The sequence below is a fragment of the Echiichthys vipera genome (assembly GCF_963691815.1).
Source record: "Echiichthys vipera genome assembly, chromosome: X".
Taxonomy (NCBI): domain Eukaryota; kingdom Metazoa; phylum Chordata; class Actinopteri; order Perciformes; family Trachinidae; genus Echiichthys; species Echiichthys vipera.
The window spans coordinates 14,887,348-14,909,847 of record NC_139825.1 but is presented as its reverse complement, the minus strand read 5'-3'; the positions used below and the strand labels follow the sequence as shown (position 1 = coordinate 14,909,847).

General features: G+C 40.3%; 1 protein-coding gene across 1 annotated transcript in view; it reads left to right on the top strand.

The window, feature by feature from the left end:
• Nucleotides 1-22,500, top strand: part of rap1gapb (RAP1 GTPase activating protein b) — a 73,573-nt gene that overhangs the window by 14,882 nt on the left and 36,191 nt on the right. The window contains exon 3 of the mRNA XM_083938908.1: nt 16,338-16,425. Within this exon, the coding sequence (XP_083795034.1) occupies nt 16,338-16,425 (88 nt within the window). The remainder of the gene's footprint in view (nt 1-16,337; nt 16,426-22,500) is intronic.

The window sequence follows — 22,500 nt, the reverse complement described above, 5'->3', positions numbered from 1 at the left end:
TTGAAGGTGCAATGATTATTTAAGCTCATCAGGGGAGAATACACTCCTTAGACACTTACTGCATGTCATTATAAGGATTCAGATTTCTCTCTGTTGCAAATAGGTCTGTAGCGCATACTAATGGCACCTCAGGGTGAGCTATCCACAGCACAGCTCTCTGATTATAATCACTGAGTCATTATGCCAATTGTGTACTCCATCAGTCTCAGGCTGCACTTCTAATAAAAAGTAACAATGACATACTTAGTATTTAATAATTTCTTGAGGACTTCTCCAAATCCAGTGGGTTTTGTTTCCGAATCAAATATGGTCAGATGGCTTCAGAAAAGGTTTACGACTCAATTAGGACATGTCTTAGTTTTGCTGTATGTGATGATCCTTCTCTAGCCCATCACACAGCTATTGTGTTAGGAACAACACCATGTCAGTGAGATTTACTACAGTGGCTTTAAACTTCAGTGTCTGTCATTAAAAACTGACTTTCATGGATCCCCTGCTACTGCCACTGCCGCAAATAACAACATTATCCTCAAACAGCCAGGTGTGGATTTGTGTGTGTGTAGGGGGACAAACACACGTTTCTGTCACACTTGCTGAGCACCACCGTTTCCATCCTCACACTTTCTGTTGGTGCTGGTGTGCCTGGAGTAGCCCTGACTTATTTGGACAAGGCGGTGCTCTCTATGCAAGGTGGGAACACACATATATTACGGTGCAGAACTGCTCGCAGTGCAGTGTTCCCAATAAAAACACTCACTAACTTGATTTCTCTGGATACTGGATGTTCCTATCTACTACAGTTTAAAAGCCCCCACTGTGCTCTAATAAGGAGGCCATAATAAATGCAAGAATTTTCAATCCAGGTGGAAGTTTTGATGGGGGACAGCAGCATATTACAATTAAAATTACAGTCTAGTGGTACAGCTAATAAAGCTGAACAATGTGATCAGTATTTCTATTGTAATCTAACTATGAATTAAAATGATTTCTTAATTAACTTGTTTGGCTATGGATGCCCCCCAAGGGGCTCCTCATGGAGATAATGTGATATATTATGTATGTGTACAGCTGGAGGAGTTGCATTGCAGCCGTCTTCTCTGAGGGCCATGAAACTGAGCAACACTGACTGACACAAGGACCTGTGTGGTAATGAAGTGGTCTTCAGTGTTGAATGATGAGAAAGAGTGGGGTGTAGATGCCTCTAATTGGGCAGCTGTGCCTCTTTAGCTTGTTGTTAATGGAAGGTCTCCTTCCTAATATAAGAGTCGTGAGGAGAAAGCCAAAAGGAAAAGAGAGTCGCCAGTGGGCAGATCAAGGTTTGTATCTTCATTCAGGTCATGGATCAACTGTCAAGGGGACAAAAGAGCTGTTTACATTTGCCATTTATTACACATTCTTGATGGAGGCAAAATATGAGGACTATATTAGGGGAGCTTTGCTAATATTGAATTGCACTGCATTTTGCCTCCCATGGCGGAAGGTTAGTTCCGTCTCATTTCACAAGTCAATTGGACTGAGATCTAATGGCTGAGCCGGCGTCGGCATTAAACTGACTTCATTGCAATGTTGTTCACTGAACCGTTTATGGACAGAATTAGCCTGGCAGACTATAATCCTGCTGCCAGGATATCTTGGGGCTTCACTTTAATCAATGGCACCAGTCATTTACACTGTGTATTCTTACATGTATTTCCACAGCTCCTCATTATACAGATATTCAATTACATTATGAAGTTGTGGAACTTTATACGCTCATTGGCTGCCACACCCCGTTCTTACTCGGGTCAAACAAGTTCATGTGAGAGTCAACACTTAATTTCCAGCATTTGGGTGTGTTTGTATGCGCCAATTTATTGGTGGCCCTAATTCTCCATTGTATTCGACGGACTAGAATTTTGCCTTTTAGTTATTATTGCTCTAATTCCGTCTATATCAAAGCAGCTTTTGCAGCATTTATTTAATCGGAGCAAAGCCTCAACATCGCTTTTATTATTTCTGTTTTATGGCAGATTGAAATTGCTGATTTTGATTCCCCAATTATTAAGAGAAATGGGTCCCCTGCGTCAACCTAAGGATCTGCACCCATGCTCTGCACAGTTGATCTCACCCTCTTCTATGGCTAACACATAGTCTCACAGAATAGGGACCCTGTACAGATAAACTCAATGTTGTCCTTTTATGCTCATTTCTTTATGTGATTAACTTTATAATTGTATATTTGAACCTGTCAGTCTAGACTTGCCTCCCCCCAAAATGATAACAATGTAAATAAACCCACATTGAACCCAAATATCACCATAATGCATTAAAAGATAAAACATTTCTAATTTCCTCTTTTCACATTTGCATGTTGCTATTATGTTCATCAGTTCTGGGAATTCAGTCATCTGGAGACACAGCTATGGCTCTCACTAGAACCACAGAACACAAGCCTCAGGCAGGTTTAATGGGTTAAATCTTTTTTCATCATTTAGAGATGGGTGGCAGCACTCATTAAACACCAATTGTATCTGTGGGAATGTTTCACAGAGTTTTGTAGGCTTTTGGATTTTTAGTCGATGGACTTGTTGTGTGCTCTTGCTGCATCGTTGAAACCAGGCAGGAAGTAGACCCCTTCTGCAACCCAGACAGGTGTGTCCAGTCCACAGTTAGTTCAGATTATGACCCAACGCATTTGCAATGTGGTCTGCTTATTCAGGTTGTGCAGGGGGCACAGTCAGAAAGCAGCATGGTGGAGGTAATTTCAGCAGATGGGGTTTGCCTGTTACTCTGTGCACCTGTTCAGTTATGTACATGCTAGACTGCAGCTGCCATGTTAGATGGATGAGAAAAGAGCCGTGCATGTTAGGATCTTTTTGAAGTACTGTCCACCCTCTTGCCACAATTAAAGTAACATCTTTTTTTTTTGAAGATTACAATGTTCAGTTGTAAAACATCTGGACAGAGAAGTTTTGTTTTGAAATATATTACCTTCCTATTGAAGGTTTTTTTTTTCCTTTCACATACACACACACACACACACACACACACACACACACACACACACACACACACACACACACACACACACACACACACACACACACACACACACACACACACACACACACACACACACACACACACACACACACACACACACACACACACACACACACACACACACACACACACACACACACACACACACACACACACACACACACACACACACACACACACACACCTTACCATGTAAGATGATGGAGGGCAAAGGAGAATGATTCATTCAGTTCAGTGTGATTGTTTTGTTCAGGCATGTTCAGTTTGCTTTGTAGCATTTATTAACATTGTTCATCCATAGAACTATCAAATCATTCCTCACATTCATATGATGACGTATAATCATTGTTGTCAATGACAAGATTCTAAGCCCATTTCTAAGGCAGGGTGAAATTTGACAGATTCCTTTGTCTGGAAAATGTTGAGGACATGTCTGGTGATGAGATTTCCAAATTAGTTAGAAATATGCAAGTGGTCAGAAGCAGAATTCCCACAAAGTCACGAGAGCATTTGGCAGAATCAAGGCTTTAAACTTTGAATTACTCAGGTTGCACCAGGGTTTAATGCATCAACATTACCATATAACCATTCATATTTCAACCTATCTTCAGCTCTTATTCTTCATTAGCATATCAGTATCTTGTCATTCTCTGCTTCAGTCTTTGCTTAAGGTCAGCTGTGTTGTTGTTTTGTCTCCTTTTTGCGCTCCTCACTCTGCAGCCACTTTGTCCACCTGGAGCACCTGCTGACAGCCCTGCATGTCCACATAATGACTGTAATCACCCTATTAGTAACTTAGACACTCAATAACATAGCAGAGTGGGGTTCGGATCAATCCACTCGCTGTTCAGTCAATTCGGCATTCGAAAATGTTATGTTTTTGGAACGTTTCTATTAATTTACCTACTAAGAGATGACTTATAATGGTAAATTAAGGACATATAATGCTGCTAATATTAGTTTTTTGTGTGGGTTGTAAAACTGATTTAGTATAAAATGTACCTTGTTGTTACCTGGAGCCAATATTGTTCTCAAGAAAACTAAGGTAGTTCTTTGTTTCTCTTTATTAGGGGAAGCAGGCAATAAATAGGTTTGTTTTGCCAGTGACTGGCTCAGATTGTCATAATATGTGTCTTTTTCTGAAATTTTGCCAGGTGACTTGCTGGCGGAAGACAGTGGTGTTGAACTTGAGTGACTGAGTGAGAGAGAGAGAGAGAGAGAGAGAGAGAGAGAGAGAGAGAGAGAGAGAGAGAGAGAGAGAGAGAGAGAGAGAGAGAGAGAGAGAGAGAGAGAGAGAGAGAGAGAGAGAGAGAGAGAGAGAGAGAGAGAGAGAGAGAGAGAGAGAGAGAGAAAGAAAGAAAAGCACTGGCAGGGAGAGTTTGTTGTGTTGTTAAGAAGGCGTAGCTTTGTGTTATCTAAAGATTTTTAATAAAGACAATGGTTCGTGTTTGCATATTTCCAAAATGTCGAGTTACACTCTGCACAGATATCTTTCAACATTATCATTGTATAGCTGTAGCTAGCTGTGCTACAAATGGATCCTAACACTACAAATACACTGTGCCTTACAGACGATCCGGTCTGCAGTTTGACTGTGGCACTACTGCCAGCCAAAGAGAAGAAATCCTACCAAAGCATATTTTCTTGAAGAAAAATGCTTCTCCAAGAGGGTAGAGCTTCAGGGACCTATGTTTCCCGAGTCCTATGTTCCTATGTTTGTATGTGACTGGGGAACAGTGGACCTTTTTTTTAAAAAAAGAGTTCAATGTTCCCTGCTTTGTTAAATGACCAGGGACAAGCAGACCTTTTTTTTCACATTTCACAGAAAGGGTCCTATGTTCCCCGGTCTGTTATTTTTTCCACAATCAGTGCCGAATTGCCCAGCAAATAGGCCTATATTGACCCTAACACTACCCCCTAACCCTAACCGTAACCTCTAACCCTGACAAAATGCTGAATAAAATCCGCGAGGGTAGACACTTATGCGACCAGGGAACACAGGACCCAGGGATCGGGGATGACCGCGAGCTACAGACACAGTGGAGGTAGGCTAATGCTATTAGCTAAAGTTACTGTATTGGCCATCAGTAGCTAGACACGAAAGCATGGCAGGATATTGGCAACTTCTGCATCTTTCCATAATGTTGGCTGACATTTATGATAACATTCAGAGCAAAAGTGGCAAAAACAAGCACTTAAGTGGACGTTTATTGGTGGAGTGTAATTGCCCAGTTCAATTACATATGAGCCCGCTTTGTGGCCGCAGTGTGATGTATTTTTAATCAATTTTCTTTATTACATTCAATTTAATGTGAACAAAAATCTTGATATAGTGCTTCCACATAAATTTATCAAATGTAAAGTGCAAAAGACAACAACTGAGTGCAGTCTGACAGAAAAACTGAGAATTGTGTTGGTGAACTGTGGATTCGCTGCAGCCTCTCTTCCATATGCTACCTGCCCATCTAATAGTTCTGTGGTTTCACCCCCAGTTTGGTTCCAGGTTCATCACTGCCGACATCAATAGAGAGGGCCACCCAACAAAATGATTATGAGATTCAGCGGGGCTCTTGGAGTACTGACAACACTGTGTTGTGTTAAAAAACTGCTTCCTTTCCCACTTTCAGTGAGAGGGATGAGGGCCATGGCCATGTCCTGCTCCCCAAGGCTACACATGCTAATTCATTTTTTGGATAGAAATTTGTTCCTCTTTTTCTGCCTTAGTATAAATGTTGTGTAAAAGTTATGTTCATGTTCGGTATTAATCACCAAAGCACACTGTGTGTATCCTTGAGTTCTTACAAATGTGCTGCATGTCTCTTATAAAAACATTTCGAATCAGAATCTGAATCAAAAATACTTAAATAATCCCATGGGGAAATTGTTTTTGTTGCAAACTCCAGCTATACAGACAACATATTTATCAACAACAATATTATACAGATAATATATATTTGTAAATACAGAAATGCAACAGTAATATATACAGATCAAAAGTACTGTAATACTGTGCAAAGTACCTTAAAAATGTGAAAAGGCTAGTTTTTTTAATTTAAATTTCACATCCTGCATTGATAACAAACATGCTAGCTAGCAGTCTTCTACTTACTTGCTGTTGCTGGTGCATTCCCTTGTTTGTTGGTAAAATCCACCCTGCAAAATACAAACTTGCATGTGGCCTACACAAACAAAATGGCCACTTGTTAAAAATATTGTTCCATTGTGCTGCGAGTGGTCAAAAAGCTCTGGTTGTTTATTGTGTTCAGTACTAGCTTGCATAAGTCTCCATGGCACTCGATTGCACATATTTGCAAAATACTTAAACATAACGATACTGTATGGCTTACTATTTTATCAGCCTGATCCTGCTGTCTTTCAACTTAACCATAGTGGAAAAGTTGTTGAACTGGTTGGAAAGAATACCCTTTTATTATTTCTAGGTTTGCAAAAAGTCTTTAAAGTTTAGGTCAGTAACTTACTGAATATTTCATTTTTTTCACATTTACGATCTATGAAAAAACAACATGTTGCTCTACCTCCACCTTCTGCTCCCTGTCTGCTCCTAATGGCATCTGCTAGACTCTTTTCTCATTCTGAGAACAATTAATGTGAGAAACGGGCAATACAGTTACAGAATGTTGATTCATATTTGATCAACGCGTCCTAGTTTCACAGTTTGACCGAAGTTCAGACACAACGTCAGAGACTCCCCGGATCTGTGGGGTTGTTGTAGGTCAGCAGGTGACATTAGGAGCACACAAAGAGAGGAAGAGACACATTTCTTTTTCACAGATCGTCTGTCTCATTGTGCTTGTGACAGTTTTAGCAAATGTGAAAAAAACGTGTCTATCATAGAAAGTTATCCACTTTAGTTTTAAAGCAAACATAAAGCTTTTTCTACAAAAATCCAACATGTACTTTGTAGTTAATTTTTGTTTAATCAATCCATCCATTGAACTGCTAGACTTTTGGTTCACTGAGAGGAGCAGCAACTGCAGAGGCCGTTTTAAAGGGAGGAGGACTCAAGCAAGTTTTGTTGTCTTCACATGGTGATGATGGGTGTCACAAGGATAAAATCCTATTATTCACTGCAGTTTGGTGATGTGTAAATGTTAAATTTAGTCTGGCTGCCTCAGGAGTGGGAAGCAGACAGTCCCAATGAGAGACAGAGAAAGAGGGGGATAAAACTAATGAAATGAGAAATGGGAGTCAGAAGAGTCTCAGCGTGACCCACATACAATTGCTCTTGTAATTGCACACCATCAGATTAACTTGACATTTCTGAATTCCCATGTACTCCCTTGAAATAAAAAAAACTGTAATTTGTTTAGTGAACTTCCTTCTGACCTGATTTGTCTCCCATTTGTTCTTCTCCATGTAAGCAAAGATCCTTTTTCATCTCTAGATCCACCCTACCGGCAGCTCAGAGGCTTGAAACAGGCAGAGGGATGTGGATTGTACTTAACCTGCATGCTTCGTGCTGCTTCTCTAACTGTTGGAGCTTAACTTTGTTTTGGCGTTTCTTGCCCTCCCTGGAGTAACACTATCTTTATCGGTTAAGTGTTAGAGCAGTTTAGCTGGGAGCTCTACTGGAAAACCACAATCCATTGTAACCCAGAACCTCCTGCTCTGTGAATGAAAATAATACAGGCTTTTTGTGTTCCTTTCATTGTGACATCCTGGCTTGTTTGTGTGTGCCCAGGCTATCTCTGGGCTACCTGAAACATTATACACATATGAGGCTGTGGACAAACCAATAGACAGCCTAAAGGCTTGGGTCATTTCCCCTCATGGGCTTGTTTCAGGGCCTGCAGCCTTGCTTATCAATTGGCTCCATTACATTTTGTGAAGCTTGGTACTCTTAGTAGAAGTATACAGTAACTGCAACTCTAGCAAGCAGCTGAATCTGTTTTCAGAGGTGGTGCTTCAAAGCAGGAGGGATGTATGCATAAGACTCCCTTCTCCGTTTTCCAAAAGGTGGAGCACATTTGGTAAGAGAACGTATAGTTTATTATACATATCTTTTAGCTTTCCTTTTAACCTGAATGCAGTACTAATGTATATGTATGGGATACATGTATAAAAATGCAATGAGTGTTACGAAGTTGAGTAATGGCAAAAAAATTGATGTGAAGCATTCTGAATTATCGTTTTATTCTGAAAGCACCAACCCTTATGTGCTGCTCCAATGTTCTACTTTGGACATAGAATAACATTGGTGCCGAGGCGTGGATATGAAGAGGCGACTGGTATTGAAATCCAGTCAATGCCTTTTATGCAAGGCTACTTTTTTGTGACTGTGCATGTAATGTGTAGTGGTGTCTTGTACTGTCTTATGCATGAAAATTAGGGAAATGTGATTACTTAGTAATACATTGGAAAACACTGACCTATGCTTATTCCTCTGTTGGCTGAGTAAGTGATTTTCTCCATTATATGTGAGCATGCTACAAAATCTGCAGCATTTGAGAGTTTTTCAGCTAACTGCCTACCACTAATGTGTCAAATGGACAATGGGATGGTTAGGCTAATTTCTGCAGAAGGGGTTTTATTATATTGAAGCAAGCTGTTAGAGCAAGGCAGATAATAGGACAGGGAGATTTGATGTCGCTTTTCAGATGAGGTAATGTCCCTTCTCTGGGAAACTTTGCTTTCAAGGCTACATCCGGCCACACGGTTTTGTCCTATTGAATGAACAGAATCTCTTATTAACAAGCAGACTCACTGACTAAGCAAAGCAACACCCACAGCTTTGATGGGCAATTCTCAGATCAACAGAAAAGAGGGGAGGTGGAGATGGAAAGCGAACAAAAGGGAGACATCAGCAGAGAGAGCAGGAGACAGAGAGAAGGGAGCGTTTGTGCGTTTTGTCACCTCAGAATAAAAAGAATCAGGAAAATGTACGTACGTGTGGTAGGGGAAGAGAGGGAGAGAAGAAGACAGGGAGGGTAGGACTGAAAGGGAGGATAGAGGGAGGGCTACTCAGCATCATCTGACAGGAGGGAGGCTGAGCCCTAACAGCAGGTGTTGGAGCATAGAGAGGCTGAGTCAGACAAACGGACGGAGCGAAACGTAGAGGAGCACCAAGTTGTTGAGGAGAAGAGACTGAGCTGCAAGTGAGGCAGACAGGTAAGCATGGCTTGGGATGATGGAGTGCTATGTGCTTGAAGGAAGAAACTGCTGAAAGATAAATAAAGAGAGCTTTAGTCAATACAAGATCGAAGATAAGAGAGAAAACAGACAATTGCGAATACAAGCAGCTAAAGAAGAGTCTGTCTGTTGTGGAGCTTTGTCTCTATCTCCAGCTGATCTGTCCTGATCTCTTCATCCTTTCAACTCTAGACCCTGAACTTTCTCTGTGTCTCTCAATCTTTCGCTCTTGTCCAGCCAGGAAGCGGATGACTGGCATCTCGAGTCAATGACTCTGCTTTCATTGTGCATTAGCTGCTGTACTTGATTAGATTAGTTGCTCCCTACTAAGTGGACCTGCAAAGCTCAGGGTTTTATGTTTCTCTCTCGGACTGTGTGTGTGTGTGTGTGTGTGTGTGCGTGTGTGCGTGTGTGCGTGTGTGTGTGTGTGTGTGTGTGTGTGTGTGTGTGTGCATGCGTGCATGCATGTGTACGTGCATGTGTGTGTGTGTGTTTGTATGTGTGTGCATGCGTGTGTGGCTGCATGTGTGTGTGTGTGTTTGTCGCTGGTAGAAGGAAAGATGCTGTCAAGCAAGACATTACTCATAAGGCAAAAATGTATTATAATGTATTATTTCCTTAGTATTTCTGAACCTAGGAACTCAAGAGCATGCATCTAAAATACTGTTGAAAGAGCTGCTCCAGTCAAAATGAACTTCACTTATCTGTCAACAGTTATCAAGAATTAAATGTGCCAGAATGTCTGAAAAGTTTGTGCTTTGCCAAAGTCCAGGATTTCATGACTGATGATGATGATGATGATGATGATGATGATGATGATGATGATGATGATGATGATGATGATGATGATGATGAACCTGTGTACTGGGTAGCAAAACAGAGTTACAACCTTTCTGACTTTACCCAGTTAATTGAATATAAGCAAATCAAGAACAATAAAAATAGTTTTCTTATTTTCAGCTTAGTCTTTTGCAATCATGTTGACAGATTCGGGCAGACAGAAGTGTTCAGATTACCCTTGACGAAAAAGTATTGTTGCTGCATGACTGGCATTTTTTAGTCACTGACTGATTGACAAGGTGATAAGTATTCTGCAGCCAAGTTTGTTTGTTTTATGTTTTTATGTAAAGGGAGTTGTATTGGAAGTATCTTATCCATAAGTCTCATATGTTGGAAGGTTGTCAAAAGTATCAACACTTCAATACTTTTCAATACCACGTTTGAAAACGATACAATATCCACATTTGATAGTATTGAAAGTAAAGCAGATCTACAATCAGATTTTCAACCCAAGGCTGCACAGACAACTGACAATGGGAAAGAAAAGTGTGTTGTGTGTGATTAGTGACTTATTCTGAACCAGCACTGTGTGCGGGTTGTTAATAAAAACAAAAAAGGAAAAACAAAATCCTATTTTTGTGCCAAGGATTTTTTCTTTCTTTTTGCAGTGGTATCAAAAAATTTTTTTATACTCTGGTATAAAAAATGCTGGTATCGTAACAATCTTACTATGTTTTTAGACCAAAAAATATTGTTGATTGTTTTTAACAGAACATTACTATTACTCATGTCTGTTGCATGCAGAATTCATTACCCGTTTGGGATGTAGAGAATGGATATCACTTGTGATCTCTTTATTAATGCAAGATGCCCAGCAGTCTTCTTACTGAGGAGGACCTAAAAGCCCTTTTTGGTACAGACAAAGTTAGTCTACCATTAATAAATGAGGTTACTCTACCATAGCAGCACTCAATCTGATGGTATCTGAGCCTTCCTGCAGTGCCTGTGGTCGTCTTTTGTTTTCCAAATAAACCAATGCATCTGTTCAGCTGGCAGAATGTAGTAGTCATGTTCAGCCAGTATTACCCCCTGGGTCACAACAGTATTTACTATTGTGAATTTCTGCCTCTGAGATGAGTGTTTCAGTTAACCTCATTCATTATCATTTGTTAAATGTTGTCAACCAGTGGTCTCCATTCGGAGTGATTAGTCAATTGTTATATATATAGCCTCAGTGACTGAATAACATAATTCAACATAATTAATAACCATTATTTCTGTAAGTCTGCCACTTGTTAATGACACCGGCAAATATTTCAGATTCTAATTCTGGATTTGTCAGAAAAAATCAGCAAGGAGACTGTCAGAACACGGGCAGGTAGCTAGGCTAGGCTAACATTACTTACATGTTTAGGTGGAAGGTCATGTTTGTCGTGGATGAGTTTTTCTTGCAAAGTTTGCATGTGACCTTCTCGGGGGTTATCCTTGTTCTTTTCAAAGTGATATAGTCAAATTTTAGACGTCTTTCCTGACATGATAACAGAACATGTTACCATATAAACGGGAGTGGGATCCCTGTGTCTCTAGTAGAGACTACACCATCTATGATATGAAATAAAGTTTTGGGGAAAAAAAATACCGGCTCGGCGAGTCGAATGCAGGCACTCCCGTTTCTCTAGCGGAGACTACACCGGCTCTGGGAGTAAAGTGCAGACAGCATTTCTGATCTATGATTTAAACTGATATTCAACACAGTAGCATGCTCACAGACTGTAAAACACCGACCCTCACAGTTCAAATCCTCTCGCTGCTCCAGATTAGCATCTAGTGTATGTGTCATAGATAGCAGGCTGTACTGCAAGTCATGGTGCAAGTGCGGCTATTTAATTAGCATAACAGAGCTAACGTTAACGCGGTGTGTTCCTAAATCATCTGTATGTACAGTCGATCGAAGAGCAAACCATCTTTTCACCTTTGGAAATACCACCACACAAATGACCGCAGTCCAGGTCGAGATGACGAAGTTAGCATGCTTATCTTGGCACTTCCGTATTGGATCAACCAGAAAGTCGCTGTGGTGGGGGCTTGGTCTAACCGCAATGGAAGGGACCTCACTGACAGTGAGTGAATGCCACAAATTCCTGTATCTGGCTATAAAAGCTCTCCAGCCTTTTAGGCCAGCCTCCAGTCACATAGATTTTCACTTAACTAGACAAAGCTCCAAATGTTGTTTTTTTTTCCTGCGACCAACTGACTAACGATTTTTTGGTCGACCAGTGCTTGGTCGACTATTTGAGGGAAGGCCTAGATACCATACATCAGAACATCTGTTGCTGTTTTTTTTTCATTAACAATGTTTCTTTCAAGTCTTTCTTGGCCTCGTCAGCAAACCAAACATGTCTCTTATGGTACCTGGAGGTTCAGGTTTCCAGTCCAAAGGTTACAACATCTACCTCCAGAGAAGGCACATATTTTATTATGTAGTTGACTCTCAACATGTAAAATAATGGCTCAATTGTTTTGCTGTATATGAGTGACCTTGACCCTCTGCTCTCTGTGACTACAGCAACACAGTGCAGACTCATCCCATTGAAATGTCTGTTTTAAATTCAGTTTTTTCGGATAATTCGGTATTGTCTAGCTCATTGTATTTGCAGGTGCTCCTCAAGCCTGAGCCATGATTGGACTACAGAACTGGAAGTCTTATCACGGCTCATGACCCCGCAGTCTGTGGAGGCAGCTGCTGCAAACACATTGGAGGAAATGGCAGATTGAGTTTCAGAATGCTTTGTGTCAACTTTAGAAACTTTCTTTGGCCAGCAATTAATATGAAACATATGATTCTATGGTGAAGAGCATCGTTATCAAGCAAGTGAAGGGCTTGAAGGTCAATAACAGTTATTTTGGAGTTTGGAGCTTGGAGTCTACTGACAAAAATAGCCCTTAACTGTTTGTCCCTGGTGGATTGTTTACTTGAATACGTCATGTGGACACTAAATATGCTATTTTGAGCCGCTATTGGTGATTAGCAACACTGTAATGTCAAAAAGTAATTTAGATTCAACTGAGGTAATTTTGTCTAAAAAATTATGATATCCATGATTGCATAGAAATATGATACCTTACCTTATGTCTTTCACCAGCATAAGGTATGTATTCCTGAGCAAAGGTTCAAATTATATGCTTGGAAAATGAACTGGACAGTCTCCTGTAAACTGCATTTCCCTTTAAGATGACTTGTCACTTTGGTAATAATACCTATAATTTTCTCTAATTTTATGCCGGCAATCATTCTGTATTATAGGTTTTGGGTTTGTTTTTCAAATGGAGCTTTTTTCATTGATTCAGGGGGTAGATTAAAGCTGTAATAAGAAATCAAGCTCAATACAGAGAGAAAAGAAGAAGGTTTGTGCAAAGTGTGTCTACCACATAGCAAGTAGTGCTGTAAGATGAATCTATAGTCAGAAAAAATGAACCACAAATGCTTGTGGTAGTGACTGGACACTCAGCCTATTACAAACAGATAATTATTAACATTGGCACAAGCAATGTTTTAAGTGATTCTTTGCTTTTCTCTGTTTCTCTCATGGCTCTCTGCATCCAAGATATTGCAAACAGGTATGGCTAAAGAATGAACCTTTCACCTTTGATCATGTGTGTGTGTGTGTGTGTGTGTGTGTGTGTGTGTGTGTGTGTGTGTGTGTGTGTGTGTGTGTGTGTGTGTGTGTGTGTGTGTGTGTGTGTGTGTGTGTGTGTGTGTGTGTGTGTGTGTGTGTGTGTGTGTGTGTGTGTGTGTGTGTAGCTTGACAAAAGCAGCAGCTCTCTTTGTCAAAGTTAGATAATTGTTGTTTGGGATGTGCCTCCAGCATGCCAATCATTCTGCAATCACCCGGCCACCCGGCTGCTGCTGCTGCTGCTGTGCACAGGCTTGACCTCTGCCATGCACCAGGTCCAAAGCTCATTAAGTATTTAATCCATCTTTATAAAACTGTTCATTATTTATATTACTCTAGTTCTCTCTGTGAGTAAGGAATGAGACAATGTATGTGCCTGTGTTGTAACATACATAATATTTATATTGATTTTGGCTCTCCCAATACTTATTGCATTATTAATTTCAGTGATAACACTAAAATTAATAATGGCTGATTTCCTGTTACGAATATCTCCAGGCCACAGTGCAATGGTGATTACAAAATGACAGAAAAAAAACAAGAATATTATGGATATGAAAACACAACGGACTGTCACCCTGTTTAACTTTAAATCATATTTTTGAACAATGGTGGAGTTGCTATATACAGAATAAGACAACAGTATTTTTATCAGGAGTTTGTTTGACCACTTTTAATCTTTAAAGAATTACATGAATGAAAACCTGGATAAAAACCATCAGTCGAGACTGAACAGTACATTTCATATTTTCTACAGTATTTGCCTGCTAATAATAAGACATCTGCTGCACCAGTATGCCTCAGTGACTTTGAAGATGAATTGCTAAATACTCTTTGATATGTGACTTAATAAATCCATATCATACAGTATCATCATGTCATATGTCAGGATGGTGGTAATTGATACCATTTGCTCGCTGTGATTGTCAGAATATGGCAGCCTGGAATCTCTGAGTCAAACTTAGCATTTTCCCTTTCACCAAATATATTTATTTTATCAGCCTTCTAAATGAATGCGGTGACGGTATGAACAAACACACACACACACACACACACACACTGCTGTTATTATTCATCTTCTGTGATGAGAGCCGCCAAGCATGCCATTATTTGTGAAAGTGGCAGACAGTCTTCATCTTGCTGTCAGTGGCGCTTTCCTCAATCAAGATTGATTTGCACATTTGTGCTTTGCCTTTTATTATGAATATGTGGTAGCTCCACATGAGAGGGTTGGGTTATTTGTCTGCATGTTGAAGAAGCAGGTAGGTGACTTCCACCCACTGTACAAAGGGTAAAACATGATGAAAGAGACATGAATTTCAAGTAATAGTATTTTTACACATGCAGACATGAAACAAAGACACCTTGTAAATGAGTTTGATAACTGTGATTTGGTGTTTGACCCTGCTACTTTAAATGCCCCCATGGGACGGTTAAGCAAGATGTCACCTCAGGATAAAGTCTGCCGATTTCTAACTGAACTAGCCCAGTAAGCCACTTCTTCGTAGGCAGATTGTAATGCATCATTCTTGGCTCAAAGCTGCATTTGACATAATCTTTTCATTGTGTTCCAGCTGCATTATATAATAAACCTAACAAAGTTCACTCTCTAGATGAATGACTGTTTTGAGAAGCTAAGGATGCTGCATGAAAGAGCTGACAGCCTCTTTCAGTCATTTCCTGGGATTCAGCAGAGATCAGGGGCAGGCAAAAAACAGTGTTGCTGCAATGCTACTAAAATTGGTTTCTCAACCTTAAATCCATGTCAGCAGTCTGTTGTCATAAAAGTTCGGCTCTGTTACCTCAAACTGAAGGATTGTCCCCAGTTGCAATATGCACAGCATTTTATATGGATTTTATCAAATAATGGACTGTCTGTGGAAGAAAGACCATTCTGTAAATGCTCTTATTTCAACACATCACAAACCACTATGGTGTGTGCCAGGATGGCAGAATGGAAGAAATATGTGTGTTTCCAACAGTCCATTCTCACCAATAAATCAGATTGTGCTATTGTTCTGTGATTCTTTTTCTTCTAAGCATTGTTTAGAAATGCCCTCTGCTGCAGGTTTGGGAACAGGTTGCATGCACAGACGGGCTGCCAGTTCTAACAACTGACTTGCTGTGTGAGACAAAGTGTGAGATAAAATGCTGTGACCAGAATTCTGGTCAGGCTGGTAATTCTCTCAATCATAATCACAGAGAGAAGAGAAGAGGCTGATGGGAGGAGAGAGATGGAGGCGAGGGCAGCGGGTTAAGGGATGAAAGCTGACGGTCCTTTCTTCCTCCGCTTTGAATCAATTTTTCACTTTGTTCTCCCTCATTTCTACACTTCTCTCTTCCTCTGTGCACTTCTCCTGAGATCTACCGTTTCACATTCTTGCCTCTAATCATACTTATCTCGTTGTCGTCAGCCTAGCTAGTGTTAAGGCAAAAGCTGCAGGCAAGCTATACAGAAATAACTCCTGAGTCCTGAGTTAAGAAATACTCTCAGTGCATTGGCGTAATAATAGCACCCTTCTCATTGTAGTGAGAGTTGAATGATCCTCTTTGATGTGATGAGTCAATTGTGTTGCAGACATTTTCCTGAGCCCCTATTGTTTAAATGAGAAACTGATCTCAAGGTTACCATAACCTCTCTCTCTCTCCCCCAACCCCCAACCCGACCTGTCTATCCTTTCTGACTCACAGGAAACAAGATGGAAGGATTCCTCGTATATCTGATGAAGTAGAGCCCTCACTAGCACACGCCCACCCTCCATTTCCTCTTCCCTCAAAGGTAACACGAGACTTCAACCTGTTCTCTTTTCAGTTCAGGTTTGCACTCTGTACAGCTGCTAGAAGCAGATACTGAGACGTTGCCATGGATCTGATCTGATTGAAATTTTGAAAATGCCTAAAATAAAAATGAACATCTGAATGTTTCACACAATTGAGATTTTTTTTACAGCTGACATTTTGACACATCATAGCATTAAAAAGACAGGTGTAATTAAAGTATACGGTCTCAGGTGCCCATAAACATTGAAACAAGTTTGGAGTTGTTGCTGTAATTATTCCTCCTGTTCATGCTGGCCTCTCCCTCAAGTGACAATATACAGTTTATCTGAAGTTAATATGAGGCTTCAGCGGTCTGAGTCAAAAAACTCAAATAGGTATAGAAATGATTACAGCAAGCTTACTGGTACACTTGAATGGCAAAGAGCCATTATGAATGTCATTCATGATATGTATGAAAGTCTCACCTGTGCATTTCCTGTCATGACAAGTCAAAATGTCAGCTGTGAAAAAGGTTTGTCAAGGATATTGTATTTGTCTAATGGAACATGACAGACAAAACTGGTTATTAATTATAAATAGTGAACCATATCTTCAGTGGGTTTATTTAAATGAGTCAAGGCAATATTTTACACTTTCTTATTGTTAATAGATGCAACAATTAAGTTATCTTGCCAATAATATACCCTGTGTAGCCAAAGCCTGATATAACGTATTCCTCTGCGCTATACCCCAACTGTCCAGCATTAAAAACATATTAATGATCCCCAATACAGAGATTAACACGAACCGGTGTCAGGTTGGCATAAGGCATCAGTTTTTGGCGATGATGTCGGGTTAGTCAAATATTTCTCCCCACAGTGAAACAACTTATTTTACTTCAACAGTGTGTATAAAACAGATGCCTGTGCACAGGCGAATCAACAGACCAGCATTCATGCAGCACTGTCTGTTTACAGTTTATTTAGATGTAAATCAGTGGCAACCACCTTTTTACATCTGAACATTAGCCAACAGAAAAAACATGGTCCACAAAATAAATGGTAACTGTTACTCTCAGGCCCTGCACTATCAGTGGACACATTGTCCTGGTGTCATAATATGTTCACTATAATGCATCAAAATGCATTAATTTGTGGCCAAAAGTAGTTTATTAGTTTAGTTTATTTGCCAAGATTCAAATCCAGCAAATGGTCTATTTACCTCAGTTTGAGTAATGTTTGCAACAACTATTTTAAAAAATCCCTCAACTATTCAGGAGGAACAAGTGGCATAGAAAGAGTATCATTTGGAAAGGATGGAGAAATAAACAAACATATTGTCTGTTTTGGTCTTTTCATGGGATCCGTTGACAGTAAGAAAAATATAGAATAATGTCAGCGTAACTCTTTAAAGCAATAAGCCAGATCAGTATTTGGTATTAGTAATAGCATGAGTCCAGTGCACAGTTACTATCAACACTGGAATAGTGTTACTATTACACCCCTACATTCGGTGCATCTATTCATTTTAATTCCCTACTGGTTTTACCTCATCATATCTTTCAGCTGTTACACCAGGTGAAAGGTGGCTCTAATGCCCCCCACCCCTAGGAGCTGTTGGCAGGTTGTTGTGGTGCCTGACAGATGAGTGTGCCCTCTGTCACAGGCTTCTGGGACAAATATAGCTCTGCAGTTGTTCCTCTCTGACACATACCATTGAAGGCACATTGGTATTATTTCTGTCAAACATGCAGTGGAAATACCATTTGCAAGTGATTGATAATATGTAGCTATTCATGGAGCTGAACAGAATAGACTTGGATGGATACATTTCTTTTAGGGGTTTTTTTTGTGAGAAGTGTTCACATTTACATTTTGTTCTGTCAAAACTGTAGGTCTAATGATTGTATAATATTATATAGAATACTGTGAGGGTCTAGTGAGCTTTATTCTGAAGGTGCCAAAGTGGATTGTGTGTGTGTGTGTGTGTGTGTGTGTGTGTGTGTGTGTGTGTGTGTGTGTGTGTGTGTGTGTGTGTGTGTGTGTGTGTGTGTGTGTGTGTGTGTGTGTGTGTGTGTGTGTGTGTGTGTGTGTGTGTGTGTGTGTGTGTGTGTGTATGTGTGTTGTGTGTTGTGTAAGTGTGTAGTGACAGAAGGTTATAATCACTACAACACATATAAGTTTATAGGTTGCAGACAATAGGGTTGTTAAGAAGAGCTTAAACAAGACTGTGACACTTTATGGTTTTATTGCTGCCAGTGGTTGAAGTTAATCATCATAAGTGTGTTAGAATAGAACAGCCAAACTGAAAATAAATTCACATTGTAAAGTTTGGATCACAGCAATGTAGAGAATACTTCAAATAAGTACATTGTACTGAATTTGACATACTGAAAGGTGCAGTGATGATCTGTCACTATATTAGTACATTAATGTTGACCTGTAAACTGAAGTGAAAACAGGGCTATTAAATGAAGGCTGAGGCACAGTCCCTGTCCCCATGCGAGCTACATGTATGTTGTCTTACATATGCATAATGTAACTTTAGCTGCGATGTTTGAGGGTTACAGCAGACGGCACTAGACATGAAGGGATGCTATCTGCTCAGGTTTTCTTTGGGTGCTCTGGAACGAATTGCAGCTGATAGAGATATCTTTATTTTTCATATAAAAGTATAAAGTGACCCATGGCCGACTGCGGACAGCTCTGTGACATCATCTAATCATCACCATGTTCTATGATCGTGCACCAGCAATTGAGCCATTCGGCAAGTGCAAACCAGATTTACCGCTCATGTGTTGTATCCCAATGTTAATGTGATCAGAGCTGGTTTTCTGAAGGTTTTGAAGTTGAAGTGTAATTACAATACAGGAGTCCCTTTTTAAACAAAGTCACTGATTTATCCTTACGTGCTCCTGAGGATTTATACATGTGACTCATGTGTAGCCTAATTATCCCAAATATTCCCGCATTCAGTTTGCCTTAAAGGGGAACTCCATCATTTGAAACAGGCTTGCATATGTGGGAAAAAAATCTGTAGAATTTCATATTTCATAATCATTTATTTCAGGCAGCATTCATTACAATAGCATTTGCACAAAAAAACGGCAACATTTGATTGCAATTTGTGCCTGAAAAGGAGTGGGAAGAAGAAAAAATCTTATGTATACCCCACCCCTTTTTCTCATCAAGAGAATAAGAATCATGAATTCTTATTATACTTTTATATTCGATCATAATGGCTTTTTATGGTGTTTTATCTTGATCGTAATGACTTGTGTGCCACAAATAGACAGACGCACAAACTCTGAATTGTCTCAATGATGTCACACTGAGACTACAAGTTTTAAAAATGAAACAAAATCTGGGGCTGTGGAGTCAGAAAAAAAGCGAGCTAACCAGACCTCTGTAGCCTGCTCGTCATCTCCCTTTTAAAAAAAGGGTCTGATGGTTCCCTGGTCTGTTATTTTTTTTCAATAATCAGTGCTAAATTCCATGGCAAAAAGGCCTATGTAGAGCCTAACACTACATCCTAACCCTAACCGTAACCTCTAGCCCTAACAAAAGAGGTTGAATTAAATCAGCGAAGGCAGAGGCTCGTGCAACTGAAGAACACTGGGATGACCCCGTTTTAATCTAGCGGCTCAAGGCTACATTAGCTGCTACTAGCATAACAAACCTGAAACTCTAAATAACTATTGGTGGTCAAGATGCATTTTGGACAATGTAGGCACCAGGTTTTGACAAAAAGAAGAATTCTTGGAATAAAATAAGACAATAACTCTGACTCTGCTGCATCAATTTTGATAATTTTGTGAAAACTGTCCATTGTGAGTCCAACAATGTTATGGGAGAGGAATGATAATCTAGTACTCTTTCACTGACTTCATTAACCTGCTCACCTTGTCAAGTTCAGCAGTAATGTAAGTGTTACTAATTGTAATGGTTACACATAAAAATGCCCAGTAGATGTGAATCAAAATGCAGGAAATGTTCTGTGTTATAAAGAGTTACAGTGCCTTTTTGTCTAAAACGAATGTTGCTTGAGTGAAGGGTGTAGGATGTCTGCTTCAGCATTCAGAAAACTCCGCTACAGGTCTGTGGACCTTAACCTCTGTTGCAATCAACCAGCTCGTCTGAGGGCGCACTCACACTGTCAATCCGTACCGTGCCCCGCGCTTTAGGGTACTTGCCCCCTACGTGCTCGTACATGTGCGCACGCTCGTGCTCGTACATGTGAAAAAAAAGCCCACCTCTCCCAAACGGTCCGTGGCTGGCAAGCTTGCACTCACACTGGTCAAACGAACTAGACTTTAGCCGTGAAACGTGCTTGGGCACCGTACAGATGGACAGTGTGAGTGCGCCCTGAGGCAGTAATGGGGTGGAGGGGGCATCTGTATGAACTTTAATGGTGTCCCCCAGGCCCCAGTAGCCACAGCAAGGTCAGGCTAGTTTCTGGAGCAAGACCTGATGAATGGACCCCGATGGATTTTCCTGGCTGAAATGATAGGCTTCTGTGCCCATTGATTGACTCTCTTTGAAGTTTAGTTTTCAATTTGCTTTTGAGGATGCGGCTAACACGGAAAGCATGGAGGGGTGGGGAGTGAGTAGGCGTGAGGATATTGCTTTGGATGCAAATCATCGACAATGTGTCTGTGGAAATTCAAATGGTGGCTCTGGTTGTGAGGAGTTAATGAAGTGCTGGAGCCAGAGCTTTACTCTTCAGCATGCAGATGGAGTAGGAAGGTCTGGACTGTATGGTTCATGGATTCAATACCCTGCATATGTATTCACTCACATACTGTATTTTTACTCAATCAGCCATTCAGCCAAGTTGGTTAGTTCAATCAATCAATGAATCAGTTGATCATTCAGCCACTTCCTCTCTCACTCATGCACTCTTTCTATCTCTCTTTTTTTAGACACATACAAACACACACATTGCACTTGCTGGTAATCAACTCAGAGAAAAAGATATGTGTATCACTCAACCCCTCTGGCTTTCAAACAGTGATGGTGTATTCACTGCAGTAGCCCCAAATTGTCGCTGAGGACAGGAGACTAAGCAGGAGCAGCTTAAAAGACGGACAGACACGAAGTCTGAAATTCCAGCAAAAGACACTGTCAGGAAAATATGTGATTCCTTTCACTTGTTTAATGTTAATCTTCCACTTCCACTGTACATATGCATACTGCAGTCACCAGAACCAAGCAAGACTGTACAACAGCAGGCGTGACTTTACTAACAGCTTGAGCTGAAACGTTGCACTTACCAGCGCAGCTCCACAATCAGTATGCTTTATGACTGAAACAATGCCAGTGTTCATAGTGTTAAACTGAATAGTAACTGATTTGCCTTCATGTAACAATTACCCATAATTATCAGTGTGTAATGAGTATTCAGCTTCCGTCTGTAAATGTTCTCAAATCCTGGTTTGGTATTTAGTCAGTCTAGAGCTGTGTAAACAGATAACCAGAAATGAAATGTAACCTCAGGATGAGACTGTGTTTAATCAGCAGGCTTATTCTGAATCAGTATTACTCAGCTGAAAGTAACCTATGTCATTTACTTACTTCATTATGCCTGACACCACTCCTGGAGTAAAGGCCATCGACAAGGACCTCCAGGCCCTGTCTGATCCCAGCTTTATCCCAATCTCTTGATGTCTGTCTGGCGATCCTGTGGCCAGGTGTTCATTCTCCTCTTTTTTCTCTTTTCCTTTGATGGTTCCATGTCAAAGCTTGTCTGGTGGTGTTTGACACTGGTATTCGTAGTGTATTCACGGATCCATCCCCACCTTTATTTTCAATTTCATCTGCTTTTGGTAGTTGTGACCTCATTCACAAATTATTATAACTGATCTTGCTAGGCCAATCGATTTTAAGATTTTTTCTTAGGCAATTGTTTATAAGGCTAGGGCAGGATGATAATGGAAAATCGTATTGTAATGAAATCATATGTCGAGATATTATGAGAAACAATTGTGTCATCTAAATCAATAATAACAAGCACATGCTACCTCAATTTATTTTAGGAAATTTGATGTGAAATTTATATATATATATACATATACATATACAGAAACAATACAGAA